This window comes from Cetorhinus maximus, chromosome 4 (assembly GCF_964194155.1).
Source record: "Cetorhinus maximus chromosome 4, sCetMax3.hap1.1, whole genome shotgun sequence".
Classification (NCBI taxonomy): domain Eukaryota; kingdom Metazoa; phylum Chordata; class Chondrichthyes; order Lamniformes; family Cetorhinidae; genus Cetorhinus; species Cetorhinus maximus.
The window spans coordinates 52,620,828-52,644,073 of record NC_135882.1 but is presented as its reverse complement, the minus strand read 5'-3'; the positions used below and the strand labels follow the sequence as shown (position 1 = coordinate 52,644,073).

Here is a 23,246-nt window from a genome sequence, read left to right as displayed (position 1 = left end):
AGTCCATTCTTCAATTACACTCTTGCCTACCAATCCTTGAATCTAATTTACCCAGGTCTGTTCTTAACCACTGAAGTTGACCCTCTTACAATTAGATGTTTTTACTCTAATTTGCTCATTGTCCTTATCCATGGCTAATCCAAACCTTATGATAATATGGCCACTGTTCCCTAAACGGCTCCCTACTGAAACCCGACTCATCTCATTCCTCAGAACCTGAATCCACAATGTCTCTTTCCTTGATCAGTATATTTCCGGCCCAACAAGAAAGTTCTCCTGAACACACTTACAGAACACACCCAGTAGTGTAATGGCGCCTCAATTGTTTCTTGACTCAAACCTAATAGATTCTGCCCATGAGCTTTCAAGGCAACTTCCTCTCCAGTACTATAATATTCTCCTTAATCAATGCTGCTACTTCTCCTCCTTTCTTTCCTTCCCTATGTTTCCAGAAGACCTTGTATCCAGAAATATTTAGTACCCAGTCCTGTCCTTGTCCAGGTCTCCATTATTACCACAACATCATTATTCCCATGTGGGTATTTGTTCCTGCAGCTCACCATACTTATTTATTACACTTTGTGCATTTACACTCATGCACTGTGAATTATGGAAAAACATTTAGCAGCTAGCTCTGTTGAGACCAGTAACCAATAATACAAGAGATTCCATGTCAACAAACTGCAACAGGAGTAGCAAAACTATAGCTCGGAGTCTTAGTAGTCAAGCCTATGAAGGCCAGACAACTCAGTCAGTTTTGCACTTCTACTTATGATTTTCCTTTGTGGAATTTTGGAAATGACTGTTCTCTGCACTAAAAACAAAGTTCTGCTGATATATGCATCAAGATCTATGCAAGTTGACAAGAACACTGACAAATTTTCTAAGCGTTCCTGAAGCTCCATTCCAAAGCAGCCCACAAAGGAAAACAAATACCTAAATATTTCTTCTACAACTTTCCTCTACAAATTTAAAAAAATATTAAAAACACAAATAGTATACAAGCAAAATACCAATATTCTACCTGGACGGAAAGCCATTTTAATCTTTATGAAGGCTTCGTTACAGTCTGCCAGCAGGTATTTGGCTTTTCTGTGATAAATCCGCACCACACCCAGCAAAAGGTGTCCAGAGGTTCGCAAAGCCATCTTGACCTGGAAAAGACAGTGATTACAAACTACTAACAACGAACAATTTTTCCAAATCCTCCATCAAGCATTCATTGTCATGATCTATTCCCAAATGCGGCCAGCAACCATTAGCAGTTTCTTGCCCTGCCACACCGTTCCATACCACCCAAAGACAAAGCAAAGGAAGTTAATGGTAAGTAGTAGCAAAGAATGCAAGAAATGGTGGAGAAGGCTTAGAAAGAGAAAAATAGCAAGGTGAAAGTATAACCAATAGGTAAGAGTGACCATCCAACTTACTGAGTACAACTACACAAGAGATCAACCATACACCCCATCAATAATAGTGTACACAGCTATTAGTGTGACACTTGCAAAATAAAATTCCCACAACAAAATGTAACTGCAGCATGAGAAAATACACATACTTGAAAGACAACTTCTTAAAAAAAATGTAAATATATATTTGTAGAATTAATTTTGTTTACAAATATTTGACCCAGATAAAGGGACCTAATTAGAATATTTACCTTTGGAGAAATTATGCTTTCCACGCTGCTTTCCAGATTACATTCAAACACGTGGGCTTTGGTGAGCTTCTTGTCCCAATGGGCCGCAAGCCAAATTTTGGCTAGCGGCCCACGTTTGCTCAACACGAAGTGAGCGTAAAACATCTTCTGCTGTTATCTTTTAACCCAAGATCATAAACCTAAGAAAAAGAAAATTGCCAAAAATCAACTGGAAGATCCATTTTACATAACATACACAATATACTTTTCTTTTCCAATTTCCTCACCTCAAAGAATGGATCATTTTCTGACTGGAAAGACAATGCAATGAATTCCCTAAATGTCAGTATTGGGACCATTTCTCTCCTTGCAACATCTAAAGGTGCTGGACTTTGATATATAGAGTGCAATTTGGAAGTTTGTGGATGATACAGAACTTGACAATGTAGTGTAAACAGTGCAGAGGATTATACCAAACTTCAGGAGACAGAATGGGAAGAAATAAGACAATCAATCTAATGCAGTTATGAGTCAAGTGATGCAACTTGGGAGAATCAACATGAAGAGGTAGTATAATCTACATGGTACTAGTTTAAGGAAGGTTCAAGAACAAAGGCATCTAGGCATATTCAAAAATCTTTGAAGGTGTACAGCAAGTTGATAGGCAATTAAGAAAGTTTTTGGTATAGTTGGCTTTATAAATAGGCGCATTGAACACAACACAAAAAAATACAAAAACCTTTAGAAATCTCGGTTGGACATCAGCTGGAGCATTGGATACAATTTTGGGCATCACACTTTAAGAAGAATGTCAAGATCCTGGTTGTTGTTGTTGGAGAGGGTACACAGAAGGTTTACCAGGCATAAGGGAGTTCAGATGTGGAGAGATTGCAAAAGCTGGGATTGTTTTCCTTGCAGCAGAGGTGGTAATAAGATTTCTTTATTGTTGTACTTCCAACAATCCCCTTGAAATAAAGGAATATACCATTTGCCTTCTTAATTGCTTGCTGTACCTGCATTCTAACTTTGCATTCCTTGTACAAGTACACCCAAGTTTCTCTGAACATCAACATTCACACGTTTCATGCCTTTTAAGAAATATTTTACTCTTCTATTCTTATAGCCAGTGAATAACCTCACCTTTCCCCACATTATACTTGATCTGCCATCTTGTTGTCCGCGTACTTAACCTGTCTATACTCTTGCAACTCCCTGTGTCCTCCTCACAGCTTACATTCCCACCTAGCTTTGTTTTGTCAGCAAACTTAGATAAGTTACTTACTGTCTTTGCATCCAAGTAATTAATATAGATTGTAAATAACTGAGGTCACAGCACTGATCCTTGCGGTGCTCCACTAGTCACACTCGGCAAATTGAAAATGCCGGATTTATACCTACATTTTGTTTCCTGTCAGTTAAACAATCCTCCATCCATGCTAATACATTACCTCCAACTCCAGGAGACCTTATTTCCCCAAGCAACCTTTTCCGTGGCACCTTATTGAATGCCTTTTGGAACTCTGGGTATACTATAACTACAGGTTCCGCTTTATTCACCCTGCTGGTTACATCCTCAAAGAACTCAAATAAATCTGTCAAACACAATTTCCCTTTAGTAAAACCATGTTGGCTTGTTCTAATCATATAATGCTTTTCTAGGTGCATTGTTAAACTTCCTTAATGATAGATTCCAGCACTTTCCTGACGACTGATGTCAGGCTAACTGGCTTGTAGTTCCCCGTTTTCTCTCTCTCTCTCTCTCGAATGACAGTGTTATATTTACTAACGTACAATCTGCTGGAGCCACTCCAGAATCTAAGCAAATTTGGAAAATCATAGCCAGCGTATCCACTACCTCTGCATCTATCACTTTCAGAACCTTTGGAGCTCGACAATCAGATCCTCGGAATTTGTCGGATTTTAGTCCCTTAAGTTTTTCCAACATTTTTACTCTGTTGATATTAACTACCTTATTTTACTCACTCTTTTTAGCACCAAGGTTACCCTCTTATTTTCTGGTGTGCAACTTGTGTCTTCTATTGCAAAGACAGACAAAATATTTGTTCAATATCTTTCCTCCTTCCCCAAAATTTCTCCTGTCGCTGCTTATAAGGGGCCAATATTTACTTTAGCTATTCACTTCCTTTTTATATACCTGTAAAAGCTCTTACAACCTGCTTTTATATTCCTAGCTATTTTGCTCTCAGATTCAATTTTTTTCTTTTTCTTAAAATCAACTTTTTGGTGGCCCTTTGCTGAACACTCCCAATCTTCAGACTTACTACTAATCTTTGCAACATTATAAGCTTCTTCTTTTAATCTAATACTATCCTTAACTTCCAGAGTAAGATTATTTTACCAAAGGGTTGCTATAAATGAAAAATGGGATAGAACACAGTGTTACACCAGAGGTGCTCATGTGGGTATGAAAGGGGAAGCCCACATAACAAAGAGTGGAATTGAGGGCAGTGTCATGCATGAAATGTGGAGAGGTGCTGTACTAATTGATAGTCAACTAAATAACTGAGAAAATGATAGATCATTTCAGAATAAAATCTCCATGCATAAATCCCTTTCCTATCTTTAGCACAGATATTTCTCCTGTTAATTTAACATTTAGATGACTTGCAAAATTCTGGGTATTTTCATTGAAGTGTCATACTTCATCACTGAAACTAATAGGTTGAACCATTTAGGCTCAATGTGTTAAGCTCTTCACAAATGTTTTTGCCAGGCTGTGAAAAACCCTAGTAACCAATTAGGTTAAAAAACCCAACCAACTCATCTGGTACTAGGGCTCACTTTTGGCAATGTGGCAGTTGCTTTTGTTTAGGTTTGAAAATCGTCTTAGCAGGTGCTGCTAATACTGAAGGTTCTGCTAGTTAGAGGGCACAGTTTGTTTGGTGTATAGGCAAGCTTTATTTGATTTAACTGTTAAACAGTGTGCAGGATGGCTAGGCATGATAAATCATTTTTTAAAGGTTCTTTTTTATGCAGTACTGTAATGTTTATATTGTAATGAAGCACAGGTCAAACACGCTGTTATCCATAACTGTGTGACTGTTTTTACAGCAATCTATTTACAATCGAGCTTTCATTGTTTGTTTCAATCGCATCAATTTTGGTGAAACTGATTTAAAAAAAAGGAGCTGTAAGGAGTCTTTAATATTTTTTGTTCTGCCTTTTCTATTTACTTGAAACTTCCTACATCACTGGGAAACGTCATGAGTTCCAAGGCAGGAGAGGCACAACTGAACTCCTTTGCTCGCTTGCTGTCTGTCCATAAGCAGAAGTGTTTTTTTTGTTTTAAAATAGGCTGTGGTGCTTATTCAAAATTTCTTGGTTTGTGTAGTCAATTTTTAAGTGGCCTGCAGCAAACTCTCTTAGAATTAAATCAGAAGTTTAGCTTAATCACTACTTCATCATCTACTTCAGCAGCACACACCTCTGACAGGGGGGGCTACAGATTTTTTAGTGCTAGAGGTCCACCTGTTACCCCTCCAGCCTCTGGAGTCCATCCACTGTCCATAATTGAATGGGGTTCTCAGAGGTGACCACTAAATTGCCACCTCCTCAAGAATCTCTTCCTGGGGCTCACCACTGGCACTTCCAAGTTCCTGACCCAGATTTAGCTTAGCGTTGGGACAGAAGCCCTGGAGCGAAAATTCAGTCCATTCTGTCAGAAAACTATGCTGGACACACAAGAAATTCATTACCGTTCTGACACAAGTTAGTTTGCTTCTCCAAATCTACATCAAGTTAAAATCCTTCATAAACAGTACCCTTTTGAAACATGTCCGCACCATAAACTCACTTAAATGGAAGTGGTTTGGGCAACACAATTAATGATGCCACTAAACACATAACAAATCTCTCTGACTATGTACTCTCAGAAAGCGAGGAGTTTGTTCTTGCGCATGATTTCAATTTTGGTGTGCCTTTAGCCCAAATCAAACAGGAAGAGGTATTTGCTGAGTTCAAACTCCTCTACTTCCAACTATTCTGCCACAAACCAGCATCCACTGAAGACGCTGAAACCTCAAAAGCGTGCCTAGCTGATCCAGCATATGCATATTGCGGGATTCCAAATGAGCTGTCGTACTTTAACATGCAATGTGAATGTCTTGCAGTGTTGCGAGGCCTTAAGACCAATCTGGACATACACATCAGTAAACCTGACAAAGGGACGGGAACAGTCATCCTTAACAAGCGTGACTATATGGAACAAAATGCACACCATTCTTAAACGACAATTCCAAATTCATCTCCATTGTCCCTGCTGCTCAACATGGCCGGACAGCCTTGCTTGTAAGTAAGTTAAAAAACACTTACTGGACTTGTGTGAGAGCGATGAGCTACAGCGTGATATATATATGACAGGGTTCGTCCTCATGGGTCGCTATGTCCGTGTATGTATGGGCTGCCCAATACACACAAAAGTGATGTCCCTCTGTGACATCTATCCTATCTATGACCAGTTCTGCACTGAATGAATTGACTAAATGGGTGGGCGAATTGTTACAATCAATTTTGACCAAGCTTTCCACATACACGGTGAAGAACTCCTTCACATTTGCAAAGGCCATACAGGATATGCATATCAATAGCAATGCTGTGTCCATGTGCTCATGTGACATTGCCAGCCTATTCAGCAATGTTCCACTTAAGGAAGCCAAAGATATTTGCACTGCAACACTATATCATGGAGATCTAGATCCGCCACCATTGTGTGAATCAGTTTTCATTGAACTTATGAACTCGGCAATTCGCACAGTTCAGTTCAGTTTTAATGACACCATGTATACCCAAACAGATGGTGTTGCCATGGGATCCTCTGTAAGCCCAGCTCTCACAAACATCTTTGTTGGGTTCCATGAAAAACATGTCTTTGATGGAATGACACCTAACTTTCTACGCCTTGTATATTTCCAATATGTTTGCTATATTTAAATCCACAGCTACATTAATAATTTCCTTACATGTCTTAATGGGCTCCATCCTGCACTCAAATTCACCTTTGAAATAGAGCAGTCAAATTAACTCCCCTTCCTTTATGTACTAGTTGAGAAATCTGCCAGGGGATTCTCCACCATGGTTTACCGCAAGCCTACCTTCACTGGTCAATATACACTTTGGGATTATTACAGTTCCACACGCTATAAGGTTGGTCTTATCAGCAACCTTGTAAATTGGGCCCAAGCCATTTGCTCACCATGCAAGCTTGATGCTGAAATAGGGCGCATCAAAGGCATCCTGCAGGATAATGGCTACCCTGATCAGATCATTTCGCACTGCATATCACATAAACTCACGAATGGGCCTAAGACCATCACTTTCGGCCCTGAAAAGTGCCCAGTCTATCTCAGATTACCCTGGAAGGGCAAGGTATCTTGACTTATTGAGAAACAAGGGAAACTAGCTGTTTCATGCTGCTACTGTGCAACAACAATACGAGTGGCATTCACCACTAACAGGATGCTGCCATCAAGCCAAAAAGACGTTCTGCCTATCACACAAATGAGTTATGTGGTATATTAATTTCAGGGCCAGTGTGATGCTAGGTATGTAGGTCACACATCCCAAAGACTGGCGGATCATATCAAACAGCATGTCCCAGCCTCTGTTCACAACGGGCAGGGTACAGACCATACCCAACCAGCCTGCACTTGCAAAACTCAAAACAGTGTCCAACATTAGATGTGATTCCGCGATTGGACAACATTTGCTAAATAATCTTCAATGTGCTAAGAATTATGTTGATGACCAATTTAAGATAGTTGGGTTCGCAATGTGGCACATCTGCGTGTACTGGAAGCTACATATATTAATACACAGGGCCCTGTTGTTTGCAGACAGAAAGAACATGTACATACCTGTTTCAGCTAAACAAAATAAATGACAGCCATTCGCTGACTCATTCCTCAGGACAATGCCTTGACCAATCAGGGTCACGCTGTCTGGTTTAAATTGCAAATAATTCTTGGCAGTTAACTGTCAGTCACCATCAGTGGTGCATTATCCACGGTTGGCAAGTGGCGTTTCCAATCCGCAATCTCTTCACATACAGTATAAATTGTTTTTCCCCTTATATTGGTATTCTTGCGAATGTCCTGATGAGTGCAAGACGAAAAGTTTAGACGTCTCTTTTTTCAGCAATACTAAAATCCTCCATTAAAACTACTCTGTCTTTACTATATGCTTGTCTAATCTCAGATACCACTTCAAAGCTATTACCATGGGGGACTGTATAGAACTCCAACTACAGTCTTAAATCCTTTCCTATTTCATAGTTCAATCTTCAATTCAAAGCCTCCACTGCCTGCTTATCACTCATTATATCCTCTCTTATCATGGTAATGATTTCATTCTTCCTATTAAGGCTAATCCCCCGACCATTTTCCCTATCTTTCCTGTAGACCTTATAACCTGGTATATTTAGTTCCCAGTCCTGACCATCTTGTAGCCATGTCTCCATGATGTTTACCATGTTATACAGTATCCTCCGAGTTAAATTTGCTTTTACAATTCAATTTGTTCTTCAAATTCCTTGTGTTTGTATAAGGAATGCTTATTTGGGCCACATACCCTAACACAGCAGTTCCCAAACGGTGGGTTGTGACTGAGGTGGAAGCAACAAAATCACATTAATCTCCCACCCCGCTGTATTGTCCCAACAATGGGAAGTAAACATTCACAAGAGAAAGTCCCTGTGTTGGACACTTTGATTGGCTGTGGCTGCTCTAATCAGGCATGCTGTAATGCAACTATATGTTTGTGTGAATGTGTTAGAGCAGCTTCTCGGAGCGGTGGCAAAGGAAGCAAATGTGGAATTAGCGACCAGAGGCAGCCTGGTAACCGAGGACCCAGGATTTTCATACCTATTTTGTTATATGTTGATCTACAATCCATGAACTTTAACAGTTGTGTACTGAATGTTACGATGCTGCTTAATTGCTCTCGTTTTTGTTGGAGTCTAGGATCGCATTAATTTTCAAGTGTTAAAATTGGGTCACATTGGAAAATAGTTTGGGAAGTGCTGCCTTAATCTGTCCTTTTGCTCAGTTTGCTTTAAATCTCTCCTGGCTTAATTTATCAACTTTTAGTTTTCCCTTCTCTCACAGTGCCTAAAGCTCTTGTCCCATGAAATCAAACCCTCTTTCCTGCACCACTCCTAAAGCCACATCACACAATCACACTACCTTAATCTGCTTATCCCAGTGCCAATTTGCATGTGACTCAGGTAATAATTTGGAAATTATAACCCTCATCCTGACACCAGTTGACAACAAACAATGGGGGACTCTGAATCTCATTACAAAGGATGCTGCCTGTCCCCTAATAATTGAATCACCTACATCAGGCTTTCTCTCCTCCTCCAAGGTGCCATGGTCCACATTCCAGTTACCCTTCCAACAGTTTATCCTTACCCTCACAAGTACATTGTACCTGTTGGATAGGATCAGTTTCTGTGGTTCCTCGTTCTCGATCTTACCTAGGTGGTTCTTACTCTGTATACTATTGGTCACACCAACCCCCTTCTGAACCTGTACCCCTCAATGAGATGTCTGGAGCAAACTATCCAGGTACTGTTCCCCACCCATCTGTGTCAAAACGTATCCAACTCACACCCTTGTTCAAATGACCCTGAAGCAGAGAGGTTTGAGAGTGGCAGACATCTACTGCAGAGGTGTTCGCTTGAGACAGTCTCCCTATTCACAAATTCCCACGCACTGCAGTCCAGGCATACAATCTGCTCTGCCATCTTAGCTTTATATATGTAGCTTTTAGTCTGTTGTGTGCTTTTTTAAAGACTAAATGTCAATGATTTGGACAAAAAAAAGCCTCACCAATCAGCTTCTTCACTTTATGTAATGATCTCTTTTCCTGACACTCTCGCTCTCCAATTCTTGAACTAATTAATCAGATATTAAATATACTAAACAGGCAAAATATGTAATATAGATATTTAACCTATATATTTGCCTTAAATGCCTTGGGTTCTGTTGCCCCTCCCTGTGTTGATTGTGATGTCAGTCTGACATCACTTTTTTGATTTGGTCTGCTCCAACAACTTTATATTCAGCTTCTGATCCTTCAGTGTGCTTTCCTCAAGGTATTTTCCGTTTTCCCCTTCTTGTTAGGAGGTGGAAATTTAGTGGTTATTATTATTATTCCATGGTTGCCAATATCCTGAGCAACTACTTTTCATCTGTAGCCTTGGTAGTGTGTGCCAGTGGGTTAATTGGCCAGCGAGTCACATCAAAGCTAATTCTGGCTGCTCTCCCACATTCATATATGCTCTCCCAGTAGAAAACAATCCATATTTGGGATTATTGCCTGATTTTTTTTTTTACTATGTATGCAGATGACAAATTAAGATCTTCCTAAGGCCAGGGGATGGAGGCGGCAAGTTTTAAGCAGACAAGTTTTCAGTAGTTAAATGTCACACAAAAGTAGTGTGGTTGAAGGGAAGAAAGTGATGTCTACTGCATAATATTTTATAGGCCTAATGTTTAGAAACCACCATCATGTTTGATCAACCAGGATTAGTTACAATTAAGCATTTCTAATAACAGTAAACCTTTTGTATTCAAAACTTGGAAGATTACATGATATTTTAAACTACAGGTTTTGGCTCATGAACAGGTTCAATTTCAAAAAGATGCACCATCTGTCTCAAATTTCTTAATTAAAATTCAGTGTATGGTTTTCAATTTATGGCATGATGCAATGAATTGAAATAATGTTTAGAAACTAGTTCCTACATTGTTTTACTGAATAAATTAAATGCCAAGCTGAAGTACTGAGCTAATAAACAATCTACATATTGTTCCTTTTATACTGCTTTAAGGATGCTGTGATATCGCTTTCAGAGAATGTGCAAAAAAATGTACACGTCATCGCTGAATCAGTGATGTAAAACATGCTTATGACCAGCTGGCTGTTTTGTGTGCGTGCCAAATTCCTACGTTAGATGTGTTTATTGCGCTCTCCAGTAACTTGTATATATTAGTACTAGTCTTCAAATAAAAGAATCCTCTTGTTTTTGGGTGAAGAAAGCAAATAAAGCAACAATAAAGCAAACAATAAAGCATTCTGAAAGAAAAAGGAATCTTATACTTTAAACTGAAGAGGATTATGCTATTTCCATTGGACAGTAACGGAACATTGCTGTCACCTATTCTGGACAACGGTACAAAGACAGGAAAGAAAAACAGCAGATTCCACCAAAATGATCACCCCAAAAATTCAACTTTGTAAATGACATTACACTTAAAACAAGCTCCTCCTCTCTTGGCAAGACATTTTACAAGCCTTACAATGGATATGTATAGCACTTGCATATTGCTAAATAGGTACCTTACTGTGAAGCACAGGCCAAAACCAAGCACCTAAGCATACAGTGGTACCTATAAACCAAAAAAACAGAATATCAATAGAACTAGATCAAATGGAGCTGGGGCACAACTGAGACTGGGAAAAATCAATTGTGACTATAGTAAAACTTGACAATGGTGTAAGAATTCGTGGTATCTATCACATCTATATGAACTCTAGCTTTGGATGTTCATCAGTATTCTCTGCCCAGAGCTGTTGAGGTATTTCCTGAACTCAGTGGACAGTAGAGATGCAGTGACAGGTATGTAAGGCGATATTGTGCAACACTCAGCACAAAAAAAACACCATACCATCCATGGCTAAAACGAAAGTTAAAGACCGTATCAAATTGAAAGTAAAAGCGTACAATTCTGCGAAAATTAGTGGCAGTTTAAAAGATTGGACAGAATATGCAAAACAGAAAAGAATGGCAAAAAAAAATGAGGACGAGTATGAGAAAAAGATAGTTAGAAATACAAAAATGGACAATGAGAGTTTCCACAGGGATTTAAAGAAGAGCGAATAAAGCGAACGCTGGTACTCTACAGAGTGTGTCTGGGAAGTTAATAATGGAAAATAAGGAATTGGCAGATGAATTGAACAGGTATTTTGTATTTGTCTTCACTGCAGAGGATAAATAACATGCCAGAAATAAATGTGCATTAAGAGGTGAAAGGAAGGGAGAAACATAAAACAATTATAATCGCCAAGCAAAGAGTGAGAGAAAATCACTAGAACTAAAAGTTGGCGAGTCCCCAGGTCCTGATGGACTTCATCCTAGGGTCTTAGAAGAAGTAGCTGCTGAGATAGTAGATGCATTGGTTTTAAATTTTCCAAAATTCCCCAGACTCTGGAAAGGTCCCATCAGATTGGAAAATAGCAAATGTAACTTCTCTATTCAAGGTAGGAGGGAGGCAGGAAGCAGGAAACTACAGGCCAGTTAGCTTAACATCTGTCATAAAGAAAATGCTGGAATCTATTATTAAGGGAGTTATAGCAGGGCACTTAGTAAATCTCAATACAATCAGGCAGAGTCAATACAGTTTTGTGAAAGGGAAATAGTGTTTGACTCATTTATTGGAGTTCTGTGAGGAAGTGTGACGAAAGTATAATAATTTTCATATCATTTTTCTGGTTTATTATGAAATAGGTTTATGGGGGTGATTATAGCTGGGTCTGTCTGCATAATTTAATTATATTTGGAGTCAAGTGGACTTGAAATCATCAAAAGAGGCTGTGCTTGACATGCTAATGAGTAAACATGAATGCTGGCTTAGCATGTAAGGTGTGAAGGGAATTTGCATTTTTAGGTAAATGAAGAGATTTGGATTTCAACGGTATCTTGGTCTGTTTACAGCTAGCCAGATAAGCAAGGCTAAGGAGTGTGCTTATTTTTCCCAAAGGTTACTGACAATATTGACAACATGAAAGTTTTATATTATGGAGGTAGATAGTTTCAAAGACATATGGAACAATAGAATTTACATATTAAAAAGATAGAAACATATATAAAGGAGAATAAAAGGCTAATGTGGAAGGAGGCCATGTAAGATCTAACAGGAATGTGGGAAATAGCCTTAATGAAGCCTCCAGCCATTTGTGCATAAGTCTACTATGCAATGAAACTGAAGTTGGGGAAAGGCCATTTGAAATTCCGCTATGGGTATCGTGTTAACTTGCTGCTTCTGTTTTAAACCTAAAATCTATTTTAGACTGTTGCCTTAAAATGTGTGTGTAACTGGGCATCAGGTCAATTAGGAATTTTAGGATTTGTTATAGTACTAAGTAATTGTAGTCTTATGTATGTGCTTGAAATCTTTATTTTGTTAATAAATATTTAAATTTAATTTTTAAAGGTCTTGGTGGACTCATTACTTTTGAATTCATTGCACACATTCTCTTAAATACAAATTGCAAAACCATTGTGATAGTGTGACCAAGTTTCCCTTGTGGATTTGGTCCTCCTGGCATACATCATCTGCCATGTCATAACGGAAGTAACAAGCAACATGGATAAAGGGGATCCTGTGGATGTGCTGTATTTAGATTTGCAGAAGGCATTTGACACATCAAATGTTACCACACAAAATAAAAGCTCTAGTGTAGGGGGTTAATATATTAGCATGGATAGAGAATTGGTTAGCTAACAGGAAACATAGTAGGCATTAATGGGTCATTTTTGGATTGGCAAGATGGAAAGAGTGGAGTGCCATAGGGATCAGTGCTGGGGCCTCAACTATTTACAATCTATATAATTGGTTTGGATGATGGGGCCAAATGTACGGTTGCTAAATTTGCTGATGACAGAAAGATAAGTAGGACAGCAAGTTGGGAAGAGGTAGGACATCAAGCTTGTACTCTGCAGAAGGATATAGATAGGTTAAGTGAGTGGGCAAAAATTTGGCCGATGGAAGATATGGGAAAATGTGAACTTGTCCACTTTGGCAGGAAGAATAGAAAGGCAGCGTAATATTTAAATAGGGAAAGATTGCAGGTAGAGGAATCTGGGTGTCCTGGTACATGAATCACCAAAAGTTATTATGCAGGTACAGCAAGTGATTAGGAATGCAAATGGAATGTTGTTTATTGCAAGAGGAATGGAATATAAAAGTAGGAATGTTTTGCTACACTTGTATAGGGTATTGGTGAGACCACATCTAGACTACTGTGTACAGTTTTGGTCTCCTTATTTAAGAAAGGATATAATTGCATTAGCAGCAGCTCAGAGAAGGTTCATTCTATTGATTCCTGGAATGAGGGGTTTAACCTATGAGGAAAAGTTGGATAGGTTGGGTCCTGGAGTTTACAAGAATGAGAGATGATCTTATTGAAACATATAAGATCCTGAGGGGGCTTGACAGGGTGGATGCTGAAAGGATGTTTTCCCTTGTGGGAGATTAGAAGTAGGGGACACAGTTTAAAAATAAGGGGTCTCCCATTTAAGACAGAGATTGAGAGAAATAGTTTCTCTCAGAGGGTTGAGAGTGTGTGGAATTCTCTTCCCCAGAGCACAGTGGAGGCAGGATCATTGAATATTTTTAAGGCTGAGTTAAATAGATTCTTGATTGACAAGGGAGTCAAAGGGCATAAGAAATAGGAAGAAAAGTAAAGTTGAGGCCATAATCAAATAAGCCATTGTAAAGAACATATCTTTTTATTTCTGTTGGACTGTGGATTAAAATTACAATGGCTGCAGTTTGAAAAAACATGTCTACTGGAACAGTGTGAGGGATATATACAATGTTGCTGTCCTGGAACAGAGTGTGCCATGAAAGACAAGATGGTGCCTTAGAGGAGTCCAGTCTAACAGGGAACTGCCTGGCAACATTTTTAATTGGCTCCTGACCAGGGTTTGAATGAGAGCAGTACAGCAAGGAAAAGCTCCTAGCCTGAAAAGAGAAAAGACCTAAAACCTCCTCCTCCTGTGTAAGATTCCAGTAATTCACAATAATAGCTAGCTTTTTTCCCCCCCATATCTCTATAACTTGCTCTCCCTCTGAAAAACCCCTATCAAGAGGAAAGGGGGAAAATCACTGTTGGGGACATTGAAAAGCAAGTGCTCAACCAGTGAACTAAAGACAAAGTGCAGGGAAGACCATCTTGAGTCATGAACAAAGAACTGAAAGGAACTTGGAAGACAATCAAAATCAACCCATCGAATCCTGTATTCCAGATTGGTGCTATTGAACTGTTTTATCCCACCCTTAAAATCCATGGTTTTGTGTGTCTTGTATGTGTATGCATAGGGATTTAAGAAGGGGTACAGTTTTGGTTATAGAGTTAGAAATTAGCAGTTCATAAAAACAATTTGTTCAATAAAGAGTTATTTACTTATTAGGTTTACAAACCTGGTGCTCGTATTCCATTAACCTAAATTAAACAATTAAGTGGTTTGATCAAATTTATTCACATTTATAGTGGCTCGGGGAGCAGTGGGGCTTGATGTTGCAGCACACCTTCCCCAGTGAGTCAGGACACCACGACCTTACTGAATGGTGGAGCAGGCTCAAGGGGCCAAATGGCCTACTCCTGCTCCTAATTCATATGTTCACCATTGACCAGAAATTTAACTGGACCAGTCACATAACTATAACAAGAGCAGGTCAAGAGGTTACTCTAAAGCATGTAAGTCACCCTGACCCTCAAATTGCTTTCTACCATCTACAACGCACAATTCTCCAGTGTGGTGGAATATTGCCCACTTGGCTGGATGAGAGCTGGTTCAACAATAATCAAGAAGCTTGACACCATCCAGGACAAAACAACTTGTTTGATCAGCAGCTTAGACACTAGCTTAAGCATTCGCTTGCTTCACCAGTGGCGCACAGTTACTGAAGTGGGAGAAGGATAAAGAACCAAAGGCACAGATTTAAGGTAATTGCACAAAGAGGCAATGGCAACATGAGGAAAACCATTTTTTACACAGCAAGTGGTTAGGATCTGGAATGCACTGCCTAAGAGTATGGTGGAAGCAGATTCAATCATGACATTCAAGAGGAAATTAGATCATTATCCGAAAAGGAAAAATTTTCAGGGCTATGGGGAAAAGGCAGGGGAGTGGCACTAGATGAAATGCTCTTGCAGAGAGCTAGCACAGACATGATGGGCCAAGAGGCCTTCTTCTGCTGTAACCATTCTCTGATTCTGTGTACCACCTCTTAGATGCACTGCAGCAACTTGCAAAGTTTCCTTCATCAGCATCTCCCAAATCCGCAGCCCCTACCACCTAGAAAAGCAAGGGAAGTAACCATGTGGAAATGCACCACCTGCAAGCTCTCTTCCAAACCACACACTATCCTAACTTGGAACTATACTGCCATTCCTTTATCATCGCTGGGTCAGAATCCTGCAACTCCCTAGCTAATAGCACTGTGGGAGTACCTACATCAGAGACCTCAGTGATTCAAAGAAGGTAGTTCACCACCACCTTCAAGGGCAATTAGGGGTGGCAACAAATGCTGCCATTGCCAGCTACTCCCACATCAAGTAAAAACGCATCTCTTTTCTGTGTCCGCTAATTGATATTTATAGATATAATACCTGGGATGTATTTTGCCACCCTTTTCCCCTAGAAATCTTGCTAATTTGCAGGATAAAGGATGCTCAAATTCATTGTAGCACTACATGCACAATAGAATAGGTCAGATTTTGCGCTGAATATAATGGTGAGGTTAACAGCACTCATCATTCTTCACATGGAAATCAGACAGCTATTTTCAGCGACCACACATGCACATGGAAATGAGGAAGTTGCTATCCAAGATGTCCTGCACCTCCAAGAACTGCATGATACCCAAGACTACCCTGTGTTGCTGTATTTATTTCAGTTACCAACTAACTCACCAGTGCAAGTCACCTTTTAACTGTGTGGTACATCTTAATTAGTGTCAAACAACTTCTCTGACACGGAGAATTAACTTTCACGAGTGCGGAGACTAATTCCTTAAGCTTTTAGTTATTGTTGGAGGGTTTTTTTTATAAAAATTGAATTGCATTTTTAAAAACCTCTCTCTCTCAATCCAATCTCTCTCTCTCTCTCCCCCCCCGCCCCCCCATCTCAATTTTAACCTAATTGGCTTCTAGCACTGGAAAAGTACAGTAAGAGGATAACATGGTATTGGAAGTGCAGATGGAAATGATGGCAAATAATTTGCAAAATAGACAAATTAATCCAGCTGCAAACCACATAGTACTTACAAATGTGCAAAATGGTATTGATGTAAACAGGAGATATGCGTTAAAGACTGAGCAGCTAACGGATCAAGTAATAAACCATTAAGGGGTCTCAATTAACTGATTTTTGATGTATTGCATCATTGCAAATTTAATTTAAACAAAACACAATTTGGCATCAATCCGCAATAGATCAAATCCAAATGCTTGACTACAGCAATTGATCTCAAGAGCTCACTTAAAATTTTCATAGCAGTGCCAATAAAATAGCTATGGAGGACTTGGAAATTTCCCTAACACATTGGGCTGTGTTTGCTACCAACGCTGTGCATGCACAGTTATACTGTTTACTCCATGATGTCATTGGTGGCAATGGAGTAGGCAGTGGCCAGGACAGAAATAAAGGAAAATAAACTGCATTTATAACGTTGATGATGAATCTAGGATTTACATTTCAGTTCTACACAAGGTTCAGCACTCTGGCCCGTTAACCCGAGCTTCTACACAAATGCTGCAGGACCTGCTGCTTCTGTCCAGCGTTTTCTGTTCATAGGTTATTCCTTCTGTAAGCTAGTCTCTGTGGACCCATTTATATTTGGTGTTCTTATCTGTATGACTGCAGTTCTCCACTCATTTCATTGATCACGCCACATCAATTTACAATGGTATTTTATAATTTAAAAATAGCCCGGCACAAACCAAGTATGGAAGGACAAAATCTGTCATTAGTTTTCTCTGCATTTGGGGACAAGTGCACATGTGTAGATGGGTATCGGTGGACATATCTGCCGCAATCTTACATTGGCAGGAGACACACTGAATAGGTTACTACATTCTTATGTTTACGGAGGTGTTCTGAGCTGTTATATCCAGTCAAAATGAAGTCCATAAGCATTCAAGGGACCCTTAAAATAATTTAATGTAAAATTAGTATGCTGTATAGTCCTTCCCATGAAATTAACAGACCCTTTAAACACTGCTCACATTAAACAATTTGGTCCCCAAAATGTCATTGTTTTAAATATATAAAATGTTATACAGCAGGTAGCCATAAAAATCACACCACAGCATTTCAGTTGTTTAAATTAAATTACAAGACTGTAGCTCTTTGCCAGATATTAATTCTATATAATAAAGATTACATTTTTAGAAGTTGTTTTTGAACAGAACTCTCAAACTTGACATGAAACAATTGCACTTAAAGACGACAAGCACTTACAAAGTTAAATGGTGGGGTGTTTTTCATTCAAAATCAATTCAGGTTTTTAGAATTAAAAAAACCCAAGAAATCTAAGTTTTTTTTGTAAATAGGAAAAATGCACTGGTGTCATGAATCTCTTTCTTACAACCAATCTGGAAACTACAAAGTGTATCTGGACAACTCATAAAAAATAACATGATCGCTGACATGAAATAGCGCAGAACTCGGCATACAATAGTGTAAAGTATGAGAGTAAACAGTTAATGTTACATCTATCCAATCAAACCCAATCCTTCCAAATCACCACATAAAATTTAAATCTCCTTAATGTAATCACACCACATACAATTTACATTCTCATTAATTTATCACCATGTATGATTTACATCTTTTACATCACTGAAGGTGGGCGGCAGTAATGTTTTTGCCCCACTTGTTAATCTGTTTCTCTGTAAATCATATATCTCGAAAACTAAAGGTGGATTTCAATGAAACTTGGTACACAGGCAGGGTATTGCCCAAATTGGTGGCCTGTGATTAGTTTTTGGCAAAGATGCAGATCCAGATCCAAATCCTGGAATTTTTTTTTTTAAAAAGATTTGTTAACATTGGGAGATAAAGCAAATTGACTTTTTTCTTTTATAGTGTTTTGGGTTGTTCTAGTTAGAATGTTGTGGATTGCATTAGCTGCTGTGGGGGAATTTGTCACAGCTGTCAAAAATGTGAGCAGATTTTTCAGAGCAGGTTGTTGAATGTGTATTGGCCTGAAGCCTCCTCCGTGAAATGGAAGCTCTTAAAAAGATTTGTTTTCAGCATTGTAGTTATAAAGCATCAACCAGATATGGAAAAGCCTCAAGGAAGAGCTGTGTAATTGTAGTAACATTGAGTTAACACAGCATGGCAGAGGTAAGTGCCGAGTACCCTATTCAATGTTTCTATCCCCATTCATTAAACATAATCAGCCGATAAGCAAAATCAAAGGACCCCGGTTTTCCACAGAATGTATGATCTTTGGGTTTGTATTGTTAATACAATCCCCTTGAACACATTTGCAAGATAGATGAACTACTGTGAAACACTAAGAAATAGATTTTATAAATCTACTGCCAGATTCACGTTGGGTGCATTATCCACAACTCAGATGTCTAAATTGCATTTAAAGTCCTGTTAGCTTAACCTGTAATACACATCAGAGATGACGACTAGGATCAGAAATTAGCACTCCGGTTGGGAGGTCTTTGTAGGACTCGTGAACAAATTAAATCACCTCTCCAGAAATACTGCAGTCATCATTAAGGATAACATGTTGCACAAGTCATTTGTTAACAATGCTGCAACTCAAAAGTTTAGGCATATCAATGTAACAGATACAATAAAGCTGCAAGGCTGTAATTCAATGTAAATATTGCTGAATATTTCTAACAGGTGATAGACTTCACAAAATATTGCTTTTATGCTTTTATTGGCACAGGAAAGTGTTCAGATGTACTCTCACTTCAACTAGGGATGGGCAATAAATGCTGGCCCAGCCAGTGAAGCCCATATCCCGTGAATGAAAAAAAATGTCCAAGTTGTCAAACCTTTTCAAGACAAATTTGTCTGAAAAGTGCAATACAAGTTATTCCTCCTTGTTATTCATGCGACACTTTGATTCCTCCTCCACACAGATAATCAAGATCATGTATCTTGAATTACTTTGAACAACTAATATCACACAAGAAAAATGTTCTCTTTTTTGCATTTCCTTTTGTACAGTAAACTTAGCGCCTCATGAAAATTCTTACCAGTTAAAAGGTGGTGGTGTAATGGTATTGTCACTAGGCTAGTATTTCAGAGACTCAGGGTAATACTTTCGGGACCCACCACAGCAGATGGTGAAATTTGAATTAAACAAAAATCTGGAATTAAAAGTCTGATGATGACCATGAAACCATTGCAGATTGTTGTAAAAACCCATCTGGTTCACTAATGTCCTTTAGGGAAAGAAATCTGTTGTCCTTACCTGGTCTGGCCTATGTGTGACTCCAGACCCACAGCAATGTGGTTGACCCTTAAATGCCCTCTCAACAAGTTGTTGCCTGACCTCTATTTTCATATCAAACATGGTCAGATCTCACCAAATTAATTTTTTCAACTTTAAAGTTGAAATATATATTCAAGCTACTTTAAAAATGTGACAAATTCAGACAGTAATGACAGTACAGACTCAATCTCCATTTAACTTTTACAACAAACTTTGCTCATCTTCTCAGCACACAAATAAATTGTAAAAAAAAGTCATACGGACTCGAAACTTTAACTGTTTTTCTCTCCACAGATGCTTAGACCTGCATTTTCTGTTTTTGTTTCAGATTTCCAGCATCCGCAGTATTTTGCTTTTATATTATATTGCATAATAAAATACTTATTTTGTGAGCATTACACTTACATAAAAGGGTTGGAGAGATTCAGTCAGGGCAGACCAGAGAACCTAAGCGATCAGGACTAAGGCATGAAAAATAGACATGTTTCTAATGCTGGAGGAAGGTATTAAAAGCAATTTATAAAGAGAATGGGAATCTTGTGTCTTAGATTAACACAGGCCACCAATCAGAAACTTTACAAGCTCAATAGTGTTACTAATGAGATAACGTACAATATCAAACTACAGACGAGATTTTCAGTAGCGAAAATGAACAAAACACTATATAGTAATTGACTTGAGCTCGTGACATATTGACACTTATTACTGGAAATGCCAATCTAAATCCGAGCTCAGAAATGGATCGATTAAAGCGCGCGATAAACATAAAGCGTCGGTGTCTCAGAATTTCTGCAAGGCGGCGGATGAGGTGTCAAAACCGCAATTACTAGAGAAATAAATAAAAGGCCCCATGTGAAATTCAGAAAGGAGAGAAGGGGTGCATCAAGCAGAGGATTAAAACACTTGGAGTTAGAAGCCTGCAATTACGATAAAACCAGGATATAGGCCCAAAGGAGCCTTTAAACAGTTGTTATGCAACTAAGATCCGCTGAGAACAGCCGGGAACCGTGATGCCCGGGACTCGGTGCGACTCTCCAATAGATCAAAGGACCGAAAGGAAAGGAGGCTGCCGAGGGCCCACGGATTCTCCGCAATTTCCTTCGTGTCCCACCCGCCTCTCAGAAATGCAACAACGGCCGAGCTTGTCACTCGAGGCCGGGGATAAGCCGCTTCCCCTGTACTCCTTCTCCTTTCGCAATTTTACCCCACGGTTTTCTCGCCGACTTCTCCAGGGAGCTTTCTCACCCATCCTGTGCCCAGGTCAGGGGGCTATCCCCCTCTCAAACAGCGCGCCCAGTAGAGGCTCGACCACAGCGGGCCCGGGGCCTCGCTCCTTCCCCAAGCGCTGACGTGCGCATCCATCGCACCAACTATAAATAAAGCTAGGCCGTGCAGCAGCAGCCGCCGAGAGCCGGCTAACCTCCGTTAACATGGGCGGTCGAGTGCTTACGCCTTTGACTTACGGTCGGCTGCAGCTCTGCTTCTGTCCGAAGGCCGGTGCCACTCTCCCGGCTCCGCACACAAACACTGCCCAAACGAGAAGCGGTAAACAAGATGGCGGCCACCGCAGCCGCTTCCCGCCCAAAACTATTCAAACGCACCGGATGTTTACCGTGCAACCGACAGAGGGAGGGCGAGCAGGACCGGGCTGGGACCGTGTAAACAGAGCCAAGCCGAGAGAATCAGCTCCTTTCCAGGGAGCTTTAGTTCCACTTTATTGAACGAGTGAGTGATGATAGCTCTCTTTGAAAGTTTTTTTCTGATTAAAGTATCTTGATCACAACCGCACCTCTTCATCGTTTCCAAATTACGATGCAAAATGCATTGTTTTGGGTTATTCGTGTATTTCTCATCTTTGCCTTGTCAGCCAAAACACTCTTTCTGCGGAGAAGGAGGCCCATCCTGCTGTCCCGGCTTTGTGAAAGAGCCACCCAATTAGTGCTGGTCCCCTTGCTCTTTCCCCATAGCACTTAGAACACAAAATGCTGGTGTTAAATTTCATCTGTCATATGTCTTCCTATCACCAGTCCAGTCACTGTCTTCATGGAGTCTGTAACTATCCTCCTTGTAGTTTAGTACATTTCTGAGTTTGAAATGCCTTTGTACCCAAGCCCAGACAATTAATATCAATCAAAAAAGAGTAACGGTCCTAAAATTAACTCCAGGAACGCCACTCTGAAGAAGAGTCATACCTACCCGAAACGTTAACTCTTTCTCTTTCCACAGATACTGCCAGACCTGCTGAGTTTTTCCAACATTTTCTGTTTTTGCTTCAGATTTCCAGAATCCGCAGTGTTTTGCTTTTATCATACTGTATACTTCCCTCCTGCCGGAAAACTAAGTGTTCACTCCTGCTTTCTGCCTCTTAGCCAAATCATATCCATGTAACCATTGGCCCGTTAATCCCATGGATTTTGATTTTGCTTGCAAGCCTGTTACGTTGTACTTTACAAAATGCCTTTTGGAAATCCACATACACATCAATTGCACTGCTCTCATCAAACCTCTTCATTACTTCATCAAAGAACACAATTAGGTTAGTCAAACACAATTTACCTTTAACAAACCCATGCCAATGTTCATTTATTAATCCATATTTTTCCAAGTTCTAATTCATTTTGTCCTGGAATATTGTCTCTAAAAAAAATCCCTCCCACCCACATTGGACTGACTCGCCTGGAGATGGGATTTATCCCTCCCCTTTTTTGAACAGGGGTGTAACATTTGCAATCCTCCAGTTGTCTAGCACAGTGGTTCGCAAATTTTTGGTTGAAGGACACCTTTTCAAATAGATCATGGACCCTCAAATCATGGACCCTCTCCCATCTAAATAATAATACTCTCAATATCAAAGTGCTGCATTAAAAGTATGTTTTAATTATCCTTTTAAGAAAACAAGTATTTACTCATAGGTATCAGTGAGATGGGTGCGCCTGTTGCTTGCTGTCCGGTACCTAGTACTTAAATATTTTTTTAAAACTGCCCTTCTGGAAAGACTGAACTCGTGGCACCCAGCACCAGCCTTGATAATTACAGGTCTACCTGGTGATCTGCTGCTCTAAGTGCTCCAGATCCTTTTTCAAGTCCCTGAAATTAGTCCTCCTCTAGTTGAGTATTTTTACACTTGATTGTGGTTTGCAGTTTTCCATAATTGTTCTAAACCTGATGATATGATTAGTGTTCCCCAAATGCTCCCCAACTAAAACATGTTCCAGTCCTTCTAATCATTCCCCAGAATTAAGTTTACCACGGCTTCCTTCCTCATTGAACTGAAAACATGCTGATCAAAAAAGTTCTCATACGCATTTAAGGAATTAGTCATTTGGTAGTACAGA

General features: G+C 39.6%; 1 protein-coding gene across 2 annotated transcripts in view; it reads right to left on the bottom strand.

Moving 5' to 3' along the window:
* The window catches only part of rad21b (RAD21 cohesin complex component b), a 52,326-nt gene extending 30,388 nt beyond the window's left edge, over positions 1-21,938 (bottom strand). The window contains exons 1-4 of one of the 2 annotated variants that reach the window (XM_078540196.1): positions 21,375-21,584; positions 7,510-7,746; positions 1,658-1,836; positions 1,025-1,154 (exon numbers count right to left, since the gene is read on the bottom strand). In XM_078540196.1, coding sequence (XP_078396322.1) covers positions 1,025-1,154; positions 1,658-1,801 — 274 coding nt within the window. In that variant the 5' untranslated portion in view covers positions 1,802-1,836; positions 7,510-7,746; positions 21,375-21,584. Of the gene's footprint in view, positions 1-1,024; positions 1,155-1,657; positions 1,837-7,509; positions 7,747-21,374 lie in introns of both variants that reach the window. The other variant, XM_078540195.1, reaches the window with a different exon arrangement.
* Between the last annotated feature and the right edge of the window lie 1,308 nt (positions 21,939-23,246).